General features: G+C 47.0%; 1 protein-coding gene across 1 annotated transcript; it reads left to right on the top strand.

Annotated features, from left to right (window-relative positions):
* The first annotated feature begins 949 nt into the window (after window positions 1–949).
* Window positions 950–10889, top strand: praf2 (PRA1 domain family, member 2). The gene is made up of 3 exons (XM_056288619.1): window positions 950–1128; window positions 6752–6969; window positions 10750–10889. The coding sequence occupies exons 1-3, from the start codon at window positions 950–952 to the stop codon at window positions 10887–10889; spliced, it is 537 nt and encodes a 178-aa protein (XP_056144594.1).
* Window positions 10890–15557: the final 4668 nt, after the last annotated feature.

The raw sequence follows: 15557 nt of genomic DNA, 5'->3' as shown, positions 1-15557 counted from the left end.
GTCGAGTCTCGGCGGGCGAGAAGAATTCTTCAATTTTAAAGTATCCCGTTTTTCCTCCAGTTTTTACAGCTGTTTTTGTTTTTTGTCTATGACGCTTTTCTTTTTTGTATTCTTTACTTGGAATCACATATTAACAGCATGTTCACATTATCATCTTTAGTTGGATACTTTTGTGAAAAGGGATCCATCTTTTCTGCCTTTTACATGGTAATTATAGAACATGGGTGTGTTTTTTCCATTTGAGATGTAACCGGTTAGTTTCTTGCCCGGTGCGGGATTCGATACTGGTGTACTGCACCACAAGGCGACATCACTAACCGCTCGGCTAAAGGGTCGGACCCGTTAACTAGGGGCTAACGTGTCTTATTCGTAATTTACACTACTAAAACTGCACTACTTCTACCAAGGTATACTAATACTGCCTAGTCTCCCCCACAGCATTCTGTCTTCCACAGTCTAAAGACAGACGTGTTGAGACTGAATTGTATGGCTGGTTTGTGGTGACCTGCCGAGAGTCTCCCTGCCCACCACAACGGGGAGGTGGCGTGGATGGACGTCATTATATTAGACATAAATAGTAAAGACGGAGAGCTATACATTCACAATTCCTTGGAGATAGTGCCACCGGAAACAAACGCCACCAGGCAGCAGCAGCTTCCTGTCAAAATAAGAGCTCTGTTCAATGGAACGTCCGGAATTAATTGGGTTTCAGCCACGTCTCGTAAAGCGTCACTAAAGCCTTTTTATTCTTATTAAATTGGCTTCTCTGGTCATGAATCGTTGTTCTTCCTTTTCTTTTCTTTTTCTTTTCTTTTTCTTTTTGCAGAGTGAGCGCCTAACAGTGGGACGAACCGGAAATAAACTACATTTCCCGGCGTCCAAAGGACCCGCCCACCTCCTCTTCTTCTTATTGGGCGCCGGGAAATGTAGTTTGTTATTCTTTGAGAAAATGGCAGACGTGCAGCCGCCACCCCTCCGGGCCTTAGACGATTTTATTCGGGGTTCAGCCCGATTCGCCGCGCCAGATGTTCGTGACTTAGACCGATGGAATAATCGAATGATCAATAATTTGCTGTACTATCAGACCAATTACTTCATGTGTGTACTGGGCTTTCTGCTCGTTGTAGGGTAAGTTTCAATCTGACGTGGCCTCTCTCTCTCTCTCTCTCTCTCTCTCTCTCTCTCTCTCTCTCTCTCTCTCTCTCTCTCTCCCTCTCTCCCTCTCTCTCCCGCTCCCTCTCCCCCCCCCTCTCTCTCTCTCTCTCTCTCTCCCTCTCTCTCTCCCCCTCTCTCTCTCTCCCTCTCTCTCTCTCGCTCCCTCTCTCCCCCCCCCCTCTCTCTCCCTCTCTCTCTCTCTCTCTCTCTCTCTCTCTCTCTCTCTCTCTCTCTCTCTCTCTCTCTCCCCCCCCCTCTCTCTCTCCCCTCCCCTCCCCCCCTCTCTCTCCCTCTCCCTCTCTCTCCCTCTCTCTCTCTCTCCCCCCCTCTCTCCCTCTCTCCCTCTGTCTCTCTCTCTCTCTCCTCTCTCTCTCTCTCTCTCTCTCTCTCTCTCTCTCTCTCTCTCCCAGCTTTGAACATATAGATAGCTTATCCTTCACTATCAGCATCACATATGAACACACACATTCAGTCAATCAGTCACTTTCCCAAATGTGGAATTTCTTGCACAGCCAGGATTAAAAGCACACAAGTGACAAAAGCAACACACAGAAGAGCAGCATACACATTTATAATATCTACTAGGCCCAAATACACACCTACACTGAATTTACACAACACATAGTATAGTTGCACAATACATATGGAATACGTATGGGTGATGAGAGGGAGGACAGTGGAATGGTGAGGATGAAAGGAGTAGAGGTGACGAAGGCACATGAATTTAAATACTTGGGGTCAACTGTCCAAAGTAACAGAAAGTGCAGGAGAGAGGTGGAGAAGAGAGTGCAGGCAGGGTGGAGTGGGTGGAGAAGAGTGTCAGGAGTGATGTGTGACAGAAGGGTACCAGCAAGAGTTAAAGGGAAGGTTTACAACATGGTAGTGAGACCAGCTATGTTGTATGGTTTGGAGACAGTGGCACTGATGAAAAGACAGGAGGAGGAGCTGGAGGTGGCAGAGTTGAAGATGATAAGATTTTCACTGGGAGTGATGAAGAAGGACAGGATTAGGAACGAGTATATTAGAGGGACAGCTCAGGTTGGAGGGTTTGGAGACAAAGCAAGAGAGGCAAGGTGGAGACGGTTTGGACATGTGTGGAGGAGAGATGCTGGGTATACTGGGAGAAGGATGCTGAATATGGAGCTGCCAGGGAAGAGGAGAAGAGGAAGGCCAAAGAGGAGGTTTATGGATGTGGTGAGGGAGGACATGCAGGTGGCTGGTGTGACAGAGGAAGATGCGGAGGACAGGAAGAGATGGAAAGGGATGATCCGCTGTGGCGCCCCCTAACGGGAGCAGCCAAAAGTAGTAGTAGTAGTAGTAGTAGTAGTAGTAGTAGATAGTATAGTTGCACAAAACAGTTCAGTACAGAAGTCTGCTCTACAACAAACAACAGCACAAGGCCAGAGGAGAGGAAGACCCCCATATGGACTCAGCACCTTGCTCAGGGACACTTCAGCAGGATAACAAGGGACTGAACAGCTGATGTCCCATTAAGTTACAGAGGAAACTGAACCTGTAACCCTGCCGGTGCCTTGCTGGATACACTGAGCTGCACAAAGAATAGAACAAACTTATTTTCACCAGAATCAGAACCATGTATACTGGCCATGTAGGTTTGCATATGCATGGAATTTGACTCTGATTTCATGGCTCTCTCAGTGTATTTAACATAGAATAACAACACTACAACACAACAATCTTCAGATATATACACAAAGACCGACTTATACAGGTAAAATAAGAGGTGATGAGGTGAATGATGCAGAGAATATGTCAGAGATGCTGAAATACATGTTAGCAGGTTACTTACATACATGCCTGAGGTAGATGGACATGACAGAGTGTACCAGTATACCTACAATGCACAGTACAGTATATACAACATGCACAGTACAGTATGTACTACATGCACAGTACAGTATATACAACATGCACAGTACAGTATATACAACATGCACAGTACAGTATATACAACATGTAAAGTACAGTATATACAACATGGTGGGATTTATTTGACAGTGTTAAGCGTTCATTTGAATGACAGCCCACAGAAAGAAACTGTTTTTATATCTGGTTATTTTGGGGTACAGTGCTCTGTAGCGCCTACCAGAGGGGAGGAGTGTGAACAGGTTGTGACCAGGGTGTGATGAGTCTGCAGTGATGTTGAGTCTGGAGGTGTATAAGTCGTGAATGGAGGGCAGGTTGGCACCAATGAGTTTCTCTGCAGACCTAACTGTTCGTTGTAGTCTGTCCCGGTCCTGTTTGGCGGCCGATCCTGACCAGACAGTGATGGATGTGCGGAGGACAGACTGGGTTCAGCCTGATGCAGCTTTTACAAAGCAACGTTCCTGCTGACTCAGGACAACCCCCAAGGTTGGACTGCACCAGGGACACGAACCCAAGACCTTCTTGCTGTGAGGCGACCGCGCTAACCACTGCACCACCGTGCCCCCCCCCCCACCCTTGAAGAACAACTCGTTGAAAAACTGAAACACAAACGTTTGGCCTTACAAGTGGACGAGGCTACTGACAGCAATAAAGACTGCTTGGTTATTGCTTATGTTGGCTTTGTGACGTCAGAGTCACTGTGTGAGGACTTGCTGTTTTGCAGGTACGTCCCAAGTAGAGCGACAGCTGATGAGCTCTTCAGGCTTCTTGACTGTTACCTGACACAACATGGGCTGAAATGGGAGAACTGTGCGGGCGTTTGCACGGATGCTGCTCAGACCATGGCAGGGAAAACGAAGGGATTGCAGCCACTAATCAAGAGGATCTCGCCAAATGTGCAATGGACGCACTGTGTCATACACAGAGGAGCACTAGCATCAAGACAGATTAGCCCCGACCTAAACCAGGTTTTGACCAATATTGTTAACGTGGTCAATTTCCTCAAAACAAGACCCCTGAGAGCTCGGCTGTTCTCTGCACTTTGTGAGGAGATGGGAGCTGAACATTCAGCTGTGTTGTTCCACAGCGAGGCTAGGTGGCTGTCGTGACGTAAAGTGTTGTCGCGAGTCTTCGAGCTCAGAGAGGAAATTCGGGTGTTTCTGGAGGAGGAGCATATGCATGATGAAGTTGCAAGCAAGTTTAGTTTAGTGATGAACAATTTCGGATGAAACTGGCCTGTCTCAGCGATATATACCTGGAAAGCTGAATGAAGTAAATCTTCAGCTTCAAGGCAGAGACAAGCACCTTCCTCACCTGGCAGACAAGATCGGTGCATTCACTCGAAAGCTCGAGATGTGGGGCGGGCAGCTTGATCAAGGAAATACGGATTTCTTTGAGAATCTGGGTGAATTTGTTGAAACCGGTGATTCTGGAGCCGCCACAGTGATTTCATGTCTTAAGGAGCACATCTCTTCCCTGAGAGGATTCTTTCAGAAATACTTCCCAAACAACAGTGCTCGGTATGACTGGGTGACGGATCCATTCAAGGCGGCAGCTCCTGCTGGTTCAGCTCTGCTGAAGAGGACCAGTTCATGGAGGTGACATGTGACTCCACCATGAGGCGGAGCTTTACAGCTCAGACACTGAGTGAGTTCTGGCTTGGTGTGGAGAGGGAGTACCTACTCATAGGACAGAGGGCTGTGGGCATTCTGCTGCCCTTCACCACATCCTGTCTCTGTGAGATGGGTTTTCCTGCTGTTGCCTGTCTTAAAACAAAGTGCAGGTCTAAGCTCAACATGGAGCATGACCTGAGAGTGGCGGTATCAAGCCTGCAACCCCCTTTTGAAAAGATGTGCAGTGCAAAACAGGCTCACTGCAGCACTAATGCAGTGGTAAGACTTGAGCTCTCACAAACTGACTTGCTCATCGTTTTTCCCAAATACCTGCATTTCTTTTCTTTTCTGCACGGATTGAAATTTATTGTTCTTGTTCTTGCAAAGTGATTAAATCTTGTTTTTCTCTCTTTTTGAAAAAGCACACAGACTGATGGAGCAGTCTAGTGACAAATGTCGCAAAAAGAGGTTTGATAAAGTTGAAGTGGAACTTGGGTTTGTTATTTGCACAACAGAAATTACTGAAAGAAAAGTAAAAGGAATGTTCATGACCTTGATGTTATTTAAATAAAGTTAAACTTGGCCCTTTTTCTAAAAATGTATTTCTGATTTTTCCCTTTTTTCTCCCAATTTAGTGGCCAATCGATCCCTATTTTAATTCAAACACCCACCCTCGTACTGCATGTGTTCGCCAGCTGCATCTCTCCGGCCGGCAGTCTGGAAGGAGACGCCTCCCCACTTCCGTGACAAGGCGACTCCAGGCCGAACCGCTGCTTTTTCCGACACACCCAGAGACGCATTCACGTGAAGAACACAAGCCGACTCCGCCCCCCCCCTCCCGAAGACAGCGTAGCCAATGATTGCTGCTTCATCGAGTCCGGCCATAGTCGGATCTGACGAGACCGGGGCGCGAACCCCGGTCCCCAGTGGGCAACTGCATCGACACAAAGCCGATCTTAGACCGCTACACCACCGCGGACTTCAAACTTGGCCCTTTTTAATCACCGTTTTGTTGGGGTGGGGGGCATGAAAATGTTCTTCTTCCAGAGGGGGGCATGACAGAAGAAGTTGGAGAACCACTGGTTTAGACTGGAGAGGCCACTTAGATGAGTGATGAAACGTATCTGTCAATAAGTGTTGTATCCAGATCAACTGACTCAACCTTCTCTGAACCTCTTTAACCTGTTACACCTGATGTTCTGCCATCATGACAATTGTATCCAGCCAACCACCCCACTCCTCCGAGCTGTTCCACTCTCTGCTCCACCTCCTCTGCCGATCCGGGGAGGGCTGCAGACTACCACGCCTCCTCCCATACATGTGGAGTCGCCAGCCGCTTCTTTTCACCTGACAGTGGGGAGTTTCACCAGGGGGACGTAGCGCGTGGGAGGATCACACTATTTCTCCCAGTCCCCCCCCCCCCGAACAGGCGCCCCAACTGACCAGAGGAGGCGCTAGTGCAGTGACCAGGACACATACCCACATCCGGCTTCCCACCCACAGACACGGCCAATTGTGTCTGTAGGGACACCCGACCAGGCCGGAGGTAACACGGGGATTCGAACGGGCGATCCCCGTGTTGGTAGGCAACAGAAGAGACTGCTACACTACCCGGACGCCCGTGTTCTCTTATCCTTTTCATTTTGTACTGTTGGTATCTTTCCTCCTCTTTTACCCTTACTTGCAGCTCTGAAGGCCTTCTAATGACATTTATCATAATGAATGAATAACATCAGGCGGCACGGTGGCGCAGTGGTTAGCGCAGTCGCCTCACAGCAAGAAGGTCCTGGGTTCGAGCCCCGGGGTAGTCCAGCCTTGGTGGGTCGTCCCGGGTCGTCCTCTGTGTGGAGTTTGCATGTTCTCCCCGTGTCTGCGTGGGTTTCCTCAGGGGGCTCCAGTTTCCTCCCACAGTCCAAAGACATGTAGGTCAGGTGACTCGGCTGTCTCCCCGCCAGCTGCCCAATGACAGCTGGGATAGGCTCCAGCATCCCTGCGAACCTGAGAGCAGGATAAGCGGTTCGGATAATGGATGGATGGATGGATGGATGAATAACATCTCTCTCTCTCTCTCTCTCTCTCTCTCTGTCTCTCTGCAGGTATTTCCAGCCCTTCCAGCTCTTTGTCGGGGCGACAGTGGTCACTCTTCTGTTCCTGGGCTTCATCTGGGCAGCTGAGAACCAGGTTCCTATTCGTCGCTTCCGTAGAAACCACCCGTCAATCGCCCTGCTGGCCATCCTGCTTGTCAGCTGCCTCTTCCTGTCCGTGCTGGGGGGCGTGGCTGTGTTCCTGTTTGGGATAGCCCTGCCTATATTGAGTAAGACAGGAACACACACACACACACACTCTGGGCTTACAGACAGTCGTTCCCACATCTAAGCGTTGAGCTTGATTACAGTAGAATTAAACATTTCATTTCTGATACGAGACTGGAAACGCAAAACAAAATATTTACAATATTCAAACACTTTCTGTTATCCAAAACAGGAAGTTTTTTTTTCTTTTATAACTCCAACTCCCATTTTTTTTCCCAGCATGCATAATGACATCCCTCACCTTATCCACAAAATCCATAATGTTCTGAACGTGATGTTCATTACTGCCTACCAACGGGGTGCCAGATAATGATAATAATAATAATAATAATAATAATAATAATAGATGCCAGAAAGTTAGAGATGTTGTAGGTCGCTGAGTTAATCATACTAACAACAGGCCATAATGGGACATCTTGTTTAAGTATCTTAGCTAAACTATACACCCTAGGTGTAGCTTCCCCTGAGTATTATCTATGGTACAAAATTCTGTCACGGGAGGGGGCTAACAGTACAGCCGTCACCATCTTACGATCCTGTGATCACAACTTCCCCAACCCTCTGTGAATAGTACACATGTGAACAGTACACATGGCCTTTGTAACGCTAGTTAATGGTCATGGCAACTTGCATATAAAGCTCATCGTTGGTTCGGTCATTATACAGCTGTATTATTTATAAGGGTGGAGGTACCTGCAGTCACTGTATCGTTTATAAGGGTGGGGGTACCTGCAGTCACTGTATCGTTTATAAGGGTGGGGGTACCTGCAGTCACTGTATCGTTTATAAGGGTGGGGACACCTGCAGTCACTGTATTGTTTATAAGGGTGGAGGTACCTGCAGTCACTGTATTGTTTATAAGGGTGGGGACACCTGCAGTCAGTTGAGACTGAAGAGGTAACTTATGCCCCTTTTCCACTACATGGTAACTCGACTCGACTCGACTTTTTCGTTTTCCATTACTGAGAAGTACCGGCATTTTGGTAACTGTTGCCACTTCTCTGGTACCACCTTTGTTGAAGTTCCAAAAAAACTGCAGACCTCTGACTGGTTATGGTAATGGAAAACGACACAGAAGTGAGTCGAGTCGAGTCGAGTCGAGTCAAATTGAGCTGGTACCATGTAGTGGAAAAGGGGCATTAGATGAGTGATGAAACATTTCTCCCAGTAAACGTTGTGTCCAGATGAACTGACTCAGCTTTCTGTGATTTCCTTTAACTGGATTATTGAGCATGCATAAAGACATCTCCTCAATTCAGCTGTACCTCTCACTACCAGAGCTGGGTGACCAAAGAGGCCTACACCCTGGTTTAACGACAAGACACGTGCTCTTAAGCGGGCCTGCAGGAGACTGGAATGTAAATGACGAAAATCAAAATTGGAATTTTGCACCTGCATATTTGGCACAAGTGTTTTTTTAAATACAAGTGTGCTTTATCTGCTACGAAAGTAGCTTATCTCTCTCGCTTAATCAATATTAATGAACATAACCCCTGATTTCTCTTTGACACCGTAGCAACATTTACTAAAAAGCAGCCGTCTATTATGAGCTGCTCACCATTCACAGCCCATGAGTTTCTAGACTTTTTCTGCAATAAGGTTGATGAGATCATGAACGAAATAAGTTCTTCAACTCCAGCTACTCCTGCAGATCCTGTCTTACCAAATTCATATCTATACAGTGAGTCACTGATAGTCCCTGTTCTTACAGCTTTTGAGACTATCTCGCTTGATACTTTGACTAAGCTCGTGTCAGCTTCTAAACCAACGACTTGCCTACTTGAGCCTTCACCTGCAAAATATTTTCACCTTTTTCAACTTTCACCTTACGGGTGAGGTTGGTCAGAGGACTAGTCAGCCGTGAAAAGGTGGGGATGAACCCGCTGTACTAACCAGCCAGTCCCAGGAATGCCCTCACCTTCTATTTTGTCTCAGGATTTGGGCTGCCCGCCATCGTTGCCGTCTTATCTTCCTGGGGACGCACCACCCCGCTGCCTAAGTGGTACCGCAGATATCGTACCTCCCTCTGCCCAACCACACACATATTTGGGTTGGCTGTGAGCCCCGCCCGTCTCAAGGATTCGAGCACCGCCGCCACCTGCCACGTATGCCACCCCCAACTGCTGCATGTAGATGATAATAGCATCCAAGTAGGCCGCAGCATATGCAGGCCGCAGCACCCGGTCCATTAGGCGTTGAAACGTGGCTGGAACCCCGAACAGCCCAAACAGAAGTGTCACGAACTGCTGCAAACTGTCCTGCGCATAGAAAGCCATTTTTCCCCTAGACTCTGGTGACAAGGGAATCTTCCAGTAGCCCTTGGTCACGTCCAGTGTCCTGAAAAAGCAAGCAGGGCTGAGCCGGTCCAGGAGTTCATTGACTCACGGCATTGGATAGACATTGAACTTTGACACATCATTCACTCTGTCTACATAGAACCCTATAGACCCATTGGACTTACGCATGAGGATGATGGGGCTACACCAGTCGCTGCCAGACTCCTCTATTACTCCCATTTGTAGCATAGCCTTTATTTCTGCCTGAACAATTTTCTTTTTGTGTTTGGGCAGCTGGTACAGATGTGAGCACACTGTCACACCTAGCGATGCCACTTTGCGGTGTTGTATGAGTTTTCTGCGTCCTGGCAGGGGGGAGATCACATCAGCAAATCACTGTTGCAACCAGGCAACTTTGGCTTTCTGGCGGGGCAATAGATGGTTCTCACAATGGAGGGTGGCAGGATTGCTTGATTTTTGTGCCTCCGGCCCCAACTCATCTTTTTCCAATCCCACCGTGGCCATAGAAGATAGAGATGTAGAAATTCATCCTCTGCATTTAACCCATCCTAGCCAGTGAGCTAGGAGCAGTGGGCAGCCGCAGTGCAGCGCCTGGGGACCAACTCCAGTTCTTTTGGCCATACCTCAGTCAGGGCCACAGACAGGAGTATTTAACCCTAACACACATGTCTTTGATGGTGGAAGGCGACTCGAGCACCCAATGGAAACCTACGCAGACACTGGGAGAACATGCAAAGTCCACACAGAAAGGACCTGGGATAGCCTGAGGTTTGAATCCAGGACCTTCTTGCTGTGAGACAACAGTGCTAACCACTGGGCCACTGTGCTGCCCAAACAGCTGACTGCAGAATCAATGTTCTGGCATCCTGGCATCAATGTTCTACCTGTAGAGTTTTACAAACATTTCTGGGACTTGACTGGTAAGGACTTGTTGGAGGTATTGTTGGACTGTTTCCACAGTGGGTCACTACCAGCTTCCTGTCAGTATACAGTTTTAATACTGCTGCCAAGAAAGGTGACCTCATGACGATAAAGACCTGGAGACCAGTAGCCCTTCTTTGCACTGGTTATGAAATTCTTTCAAAAGTACTCGCAAACAGACTGAAAGAGTATTTGGGGCTAGTGGTTCACAAGGACCAGTCTTACTGTATACTCGACAAATCCATTATATACACAGAAACAAGGAAAGACAGGATCCAGGCTCATGGGTCAGTGGCTCCTTCTCCATGTGATGGTAGGCCTACTTGCAGCTTGTCTCAAGATCGAATTTGAGTTTTATAAACTAATGGAGGATCTGGACACTTTTTTGTTTACTGGTTTGTGTTCTGTCCAGGAGGACTCTTTAGACCTTTATTTCTGAGCATTTTCAGTTTTTATCTATTTCTTTTTTCTTTTAATTGAATCCATACAAAAAGTATAAACACTGAATAAATGTCACTTTTATAATTCTCCCTATCTCTCTCTCTGTCTCTCTCTCTCCCTCAGTGGTTTTGCTCCATGCATCGGTGAGGTTGCGCAGCCTGAAGAATAAGCTGGAGAACAAGCTGGAGAGTATTGGACTGAAGAGAACTCCCATGGGCCTCCTGCTGGAGGCGCTGGGCCAGGAACAGGAGGCCGGTTCCTAGGAAGGGAGAGGAGGGAAGGGAAGGAGGGGACGAGAGAAAAGAGGAGAGACGAAAGATAAGAGAAGGTGAAAAAGAATGGAAACCTGGACCTTACTGAGGGAGAGAAAGAAACATTTCAATAAGTAAAGACTTGAAGAGTTACGTGGGTAAGGGTTTATTGTGATATTTCAGATGTCAGGTTTTAGATGTCTGACTGCAGGACTTGCCGGGGTTTTTTGAGGCAGGTTTTGATGATGTCCAGATTTGAGACACTCCGAGCTGGATTTTGGGTTTGTCTTTTGGTTGACACCAAATCCAGTTAACCCTGAAATCTGACAAGTTTCTGTTTTGATATTTTCCAACAAATACAAACTCTCCCCACTTACCTATGCAGCTTTTCCTCAGCTGAAACAGACTCGCTATCAGAAACAGAAGAAAGAGAATCAGAGATCAGTTTTATTGGCCAATCATATTCCCTGTAAGTTTGTACATTCAAGGAACTTCAGTTTGATGGTCACCAAAACTAGTGACATTACAGCTATGGTCCTGAATCTGCTGGTGTTACTGGACAACCTTGTCTCACAGAAATACGTGAAATGACCACGATCTCGTAACACTCGCGTTACGTGGTGCCGGCATGAAATGAGTTAAAATTTCGCACCGGCACCATGGAAACAATGCCAACAGAAAGTCAGTTAGGATCTTTTGTCGTGCCAGACACACAAATTCCCTGATTCCACAACATCATGCAATGAGCGGTGTGTAATATCTTCTAGTTAACAACATTTTATTGTTATATTTATTGTCATTTGACTGAATTTACTATAGTGCCTTAAATACGATTTTTTGTTCTCGAGAAACCCTAACCCTAACCCTAACCTCATTACATCAAAATGAGTTATATCACACACAAGTCAGTGTTTTTACCGAACGAAAAATCATAACTAAGGCGTTGTTTCCATGGTGCCGGCACATAAGCACCACGTAATGCGAGTGTTGAGAGGTCGTGGTCATTTCACATATTTCTGCGAGATCATGGTGTTACTGGGCCAGTGTGTGTCTGTGTAGGTGGTGGTGTTACTGGAGCAGTGTGTGTCTGTGTAGGTGGTGGTGAGGTGAGGTAAGGTGTCTGAGCTCCATCTCAAATGAACGGGAGTCAGAAGGGCTGTTGTGTCAGAAACAAACACGGAAACTTGGGGGAACCTGAGTTGTACTTATGGGTGTAGTACTGTGTGTTGGTAAAGGTCTTCTACCACCTTGTTCTGTCACATCTGCTGGTGAGACACAACACCTTCACTTCTTCTTCTTCTTCAGACTCGTCGCTAGCTGACGAGAGAAGTCCTACCAGACAGTAACTATTAAAAATGAACATCTACTGAAGTCACCATGACTTGGATATTTGTGGATTAGCTATTGTCTTAAATGCACCCGTGCCAGAAAGAATTGGAAGGACTTTTTTCTTTTTTGCATTCAATTCTCAAGCATTATAACTTCAGATATAACAAAAAACAGTTAAAAAAAGCAAAACACAGCGACGAATAAGCAACTTAGACTGGGAATCTTAAATAAACTCGAACCTTCTCAGCGAGAACCTGACAAACGGATAGATGCCAGTTAGAGGATGATGTTGATAAAAATGTGATTCGATCATCTACTCATGAAAAGGATGTTTCATTCCGATATTTCTCTTTGTCTTGCGTAAGACAACCCAAATTTGTCTTTCTGGACCCAAGAAAACTTGTAAATAACCTTGTATGTTGACACATACGTACTGGTGTTAAACAGTGGCTGTACTGAAATGTGATGTACAACATGGGAGTACGTAGGTATTTGCTGGGACAGATAAAGGTGAAGGTGAAGTCAGTTCTTTTGGATTTTAGACTAAGCTGAAGTGGGTATGATGAAGGACGGCCGTAGAGGTCGACATTCCATCCTTTGGCTGTAGGCCATGTATTGTGAATTATGGCCTACACGGCCTTAAGAGAGGGTGTGTGGGCCATAGTTCTCAGCTACACTCTCTCACACACTATTTAGCCCTGTGGTGGCCTGGCGGCCTGTCCAGGGTGTCCCCCCGCCTGCTGCCCGATGACTGCTGGGATAGGCTTCAGCATCCCCGCCACCCTGAGAGCAGGATAAGCGGTTCGGATAATGGAGGAATGAAATTTTAAAAATAGTTTACAAAAAAACGTATCTTATTCATACATTTTATAAACTATTTTTACTTTGTTGTATTTGAAATAGTTTGGAGAGAAACTAAAGAACATTCTGTTGTTGCGATGACAACCAGCTCCTTTGGGCTGCAGTTGGGACCAGAATAGGATGCCGATGCCAAAATAATGAAGGTGTTTAAAATTTGTCATACGTGTTTGAATTACTATTGATGTGGTGAAGAAACGGGATTTTATTTGTCCCAGAGCAGGTATTTATTAACTGAAAACCTTTCTGATGTAATGAATCCTTCTTTAATGAGTTGGGGAACCATGCATTTTCATATGTTTTGTTCTATGTTCTAATGTTATACGGTGGGAAACTCAAACCAGCGAAGGAGGTCTCAGTCTGCTTAACTAGTAGAAGTGGTTGGTAGGTTTTAGGGCTGCTAATATCTTTCCAAGGCCCTTTTTTTTTTTTTACAAACAACCCTTTAAAATCACCCTGTGACCCACCTAGAAGGCCATGGCCCCCAGGTTGGGAACCAATGGTTGAATCCATTGGTTCCATCCATCCATATTTTTCCTCGTGCAGCGTGACTTTGCCTTTCTGTTCAGAACAGTCACATGATGCTGACGTTCGCCTGATCTCAGTTATCATTTCTGAATAACTGATTTTTGTCAAACCAATCCCACCAATCTTTTTTTTACCCCCCCCCTTTTCTCCCCAATTGTACTTGGCCAATTGCCCCACTCTTTCCGAGCCGTCCCGGTCTCTGCTCCACCCCCTCTGCCGATCCAGGGAGGGCTGCAGACTACCACATGCCTCCTCCCATACATGTGGAGTCACCAGCCGCTTCTTTTCACCTGACAGTGAGGAGTTTCGCCGGGCAGGGGGGGTGCAGTGTGTGAGAGGATCACGCTATTCCCCCCAGTTCCCCCTCCCCCCCGAACAGGCGCCCCGACCGACCAGAGGAGGTGCTAGTGCAGTGACCAGGACACACACCCACATCCAGCTTCCCATCCACAGACACGGCCAGTTGTGTCTGTAGGGACGCCCAACCGAGCCAGAGGTAACATGGGGATTCGAACCAGCGATCCCAGAGTCGGTAGGCAACGGAATAGACCGCTTCGCTCCCCGGACGCCCCACCAATAACTTTTTTAGGTGATTGGCCGGCTCTGAACTCCCTCCTATTTAAAGTTGTTTTCAAAAAGGCGGGCCCGTCCAGACATTGGACAGTCCAATCATAGCTTTTAGAAACTGAGTCCAAATGGACTGTCATGTCCAAACACAACGCAGCAGGACCTTCTGAAAAAGATCAGCGGGGTCAAACGAAGGGATCAGTTTTGTTGTCAGTGTCCTGTTGGAAATGCATCGCTGTCACAAATGTAAAGAGGCACAGGCAGCTAGACAGACAGGTAGACAGATAGAGACACACAGGTAGACAGACAGGTAGACAGATAGAGACACACAGGTAGACAGATAGAGACACACAGGTAGACAGACAGGTAGACAGATAGAGACACACAGGTAGACAGATAGAGACACACAGGTAGACAGATAGAGACACAGGTAGACAGACAGGTAGACAGATAGAGACACACAGGTAGACACACAGGTAGACACACAGGTAGACAGATAGAGACACACAGGTAGACAGATAGAGACACACAGGTAGACAGACAGGTAGACAGATAGAGACACACAGGTAGACAGAGAGACACACAGGTAGACAGATAGAGACACACAGGTAGACAGATAGAGACACAGGTAGACAGACAGGTGGACAGATAGAGACACACAGGTAGACAGATAGAGACACACAGGTAGACAGACAGGTAGACAGACAGGTAGACAGATAGAGACAGACAGGTAGACAGACAGGTAGACAGATAGAGACAGACAGGTGGACAGGTAGAGACAGACAGGTGGACAGATAGAGACAGGCAGCTGTCTGTCTCATGGCTCGCCAGGTAAACATTCTGCTGGATCCAGAGTGACTCACTTTGAGGAATCTGGTAGGGGTGTACTGTGTCGCTCAGGGATCTTTCAGCAGGAAGTGTGCATGTGTGTTTGACCTGTGACCTTCAGGTTACCGGTCGGTTTCTCTTCCAGCGCCGTCCCACTCCGTGTGGTTTCCTTTTAGACCCGTGGGTTTTATTCAGCACAGCCGCCGAGCGGCCGGCTAAGAGACAGGAACAAAGTGTACATTTGGCCAGGACATTTTTCTCTTTCTAGAACATTCCTAAATAAAGAAACGTGTGAGTGCCATGGTTCTGACCTTTGACCTCTGCAGTGGTTTGACAGTAGCTTTGGTTCAGCGGGTGAAGTGTGTTCTGCTGTTGAAAGGGCCGGAGGCCGTAAGCCGGGTATGAGGTTTCCGCAGGACGCTGCAGCCATGGACAGACGACAACGGGGGGTGACTGGCTGTCCAACGTTGCCTTTCATGTTCTTGTCTTTTCTTTTATTCGAGCCGTTTAAGCTTCTTTTGCCTTTAAGTTTGTATTTGAACTCATCACCACTATGTCTTTAACCAGTCG

Source organism: Lampris incognitus, chromosome 10 (assembly GCF_029633865.1).
Source record: "Lampris incognitus isolate fLamInc1 chromosome 10, fLamInc1.hap2, whole genome shotgun sequence".
Taxonomy (NCBI): domain Eukaryota; kingdom Metazoa; phylum Chordata; class Actinopteri; order Lampriformes; family Lampridae; genus Lampris; species Lampris incognitus.
The sequence above is the reverse complement of the archived record's forward strand: the minus strand, read 5'-3'. Positions and strand labels throughout refer to the sequence as shown.

Bases quoted from the DNA above. Each gene is read 5' to 3' on its own strand.
- praf2 (XM_056288619.1), top strand. From the start codon at position 950: ATGGCAGACGTGCAGCCGCCACCCCTCCGGGCCTTAGACGATTTTATT. The intron at 1,129-6,751 runs GTAAGTTTCAAT...GTCTCTCTGCAG, and splicing joins GGCTTTCTGCTCGTTGTAGG to GTATTTCCAGCCCTTCCAGC. The intron at 6,970-10,749 runs GTAAGACAGGAA...TCTCTCCCTCAG, and splicing joins GATAGCCCTGCCTATATTGA to TGGTTTTGCTCCATGCATCG.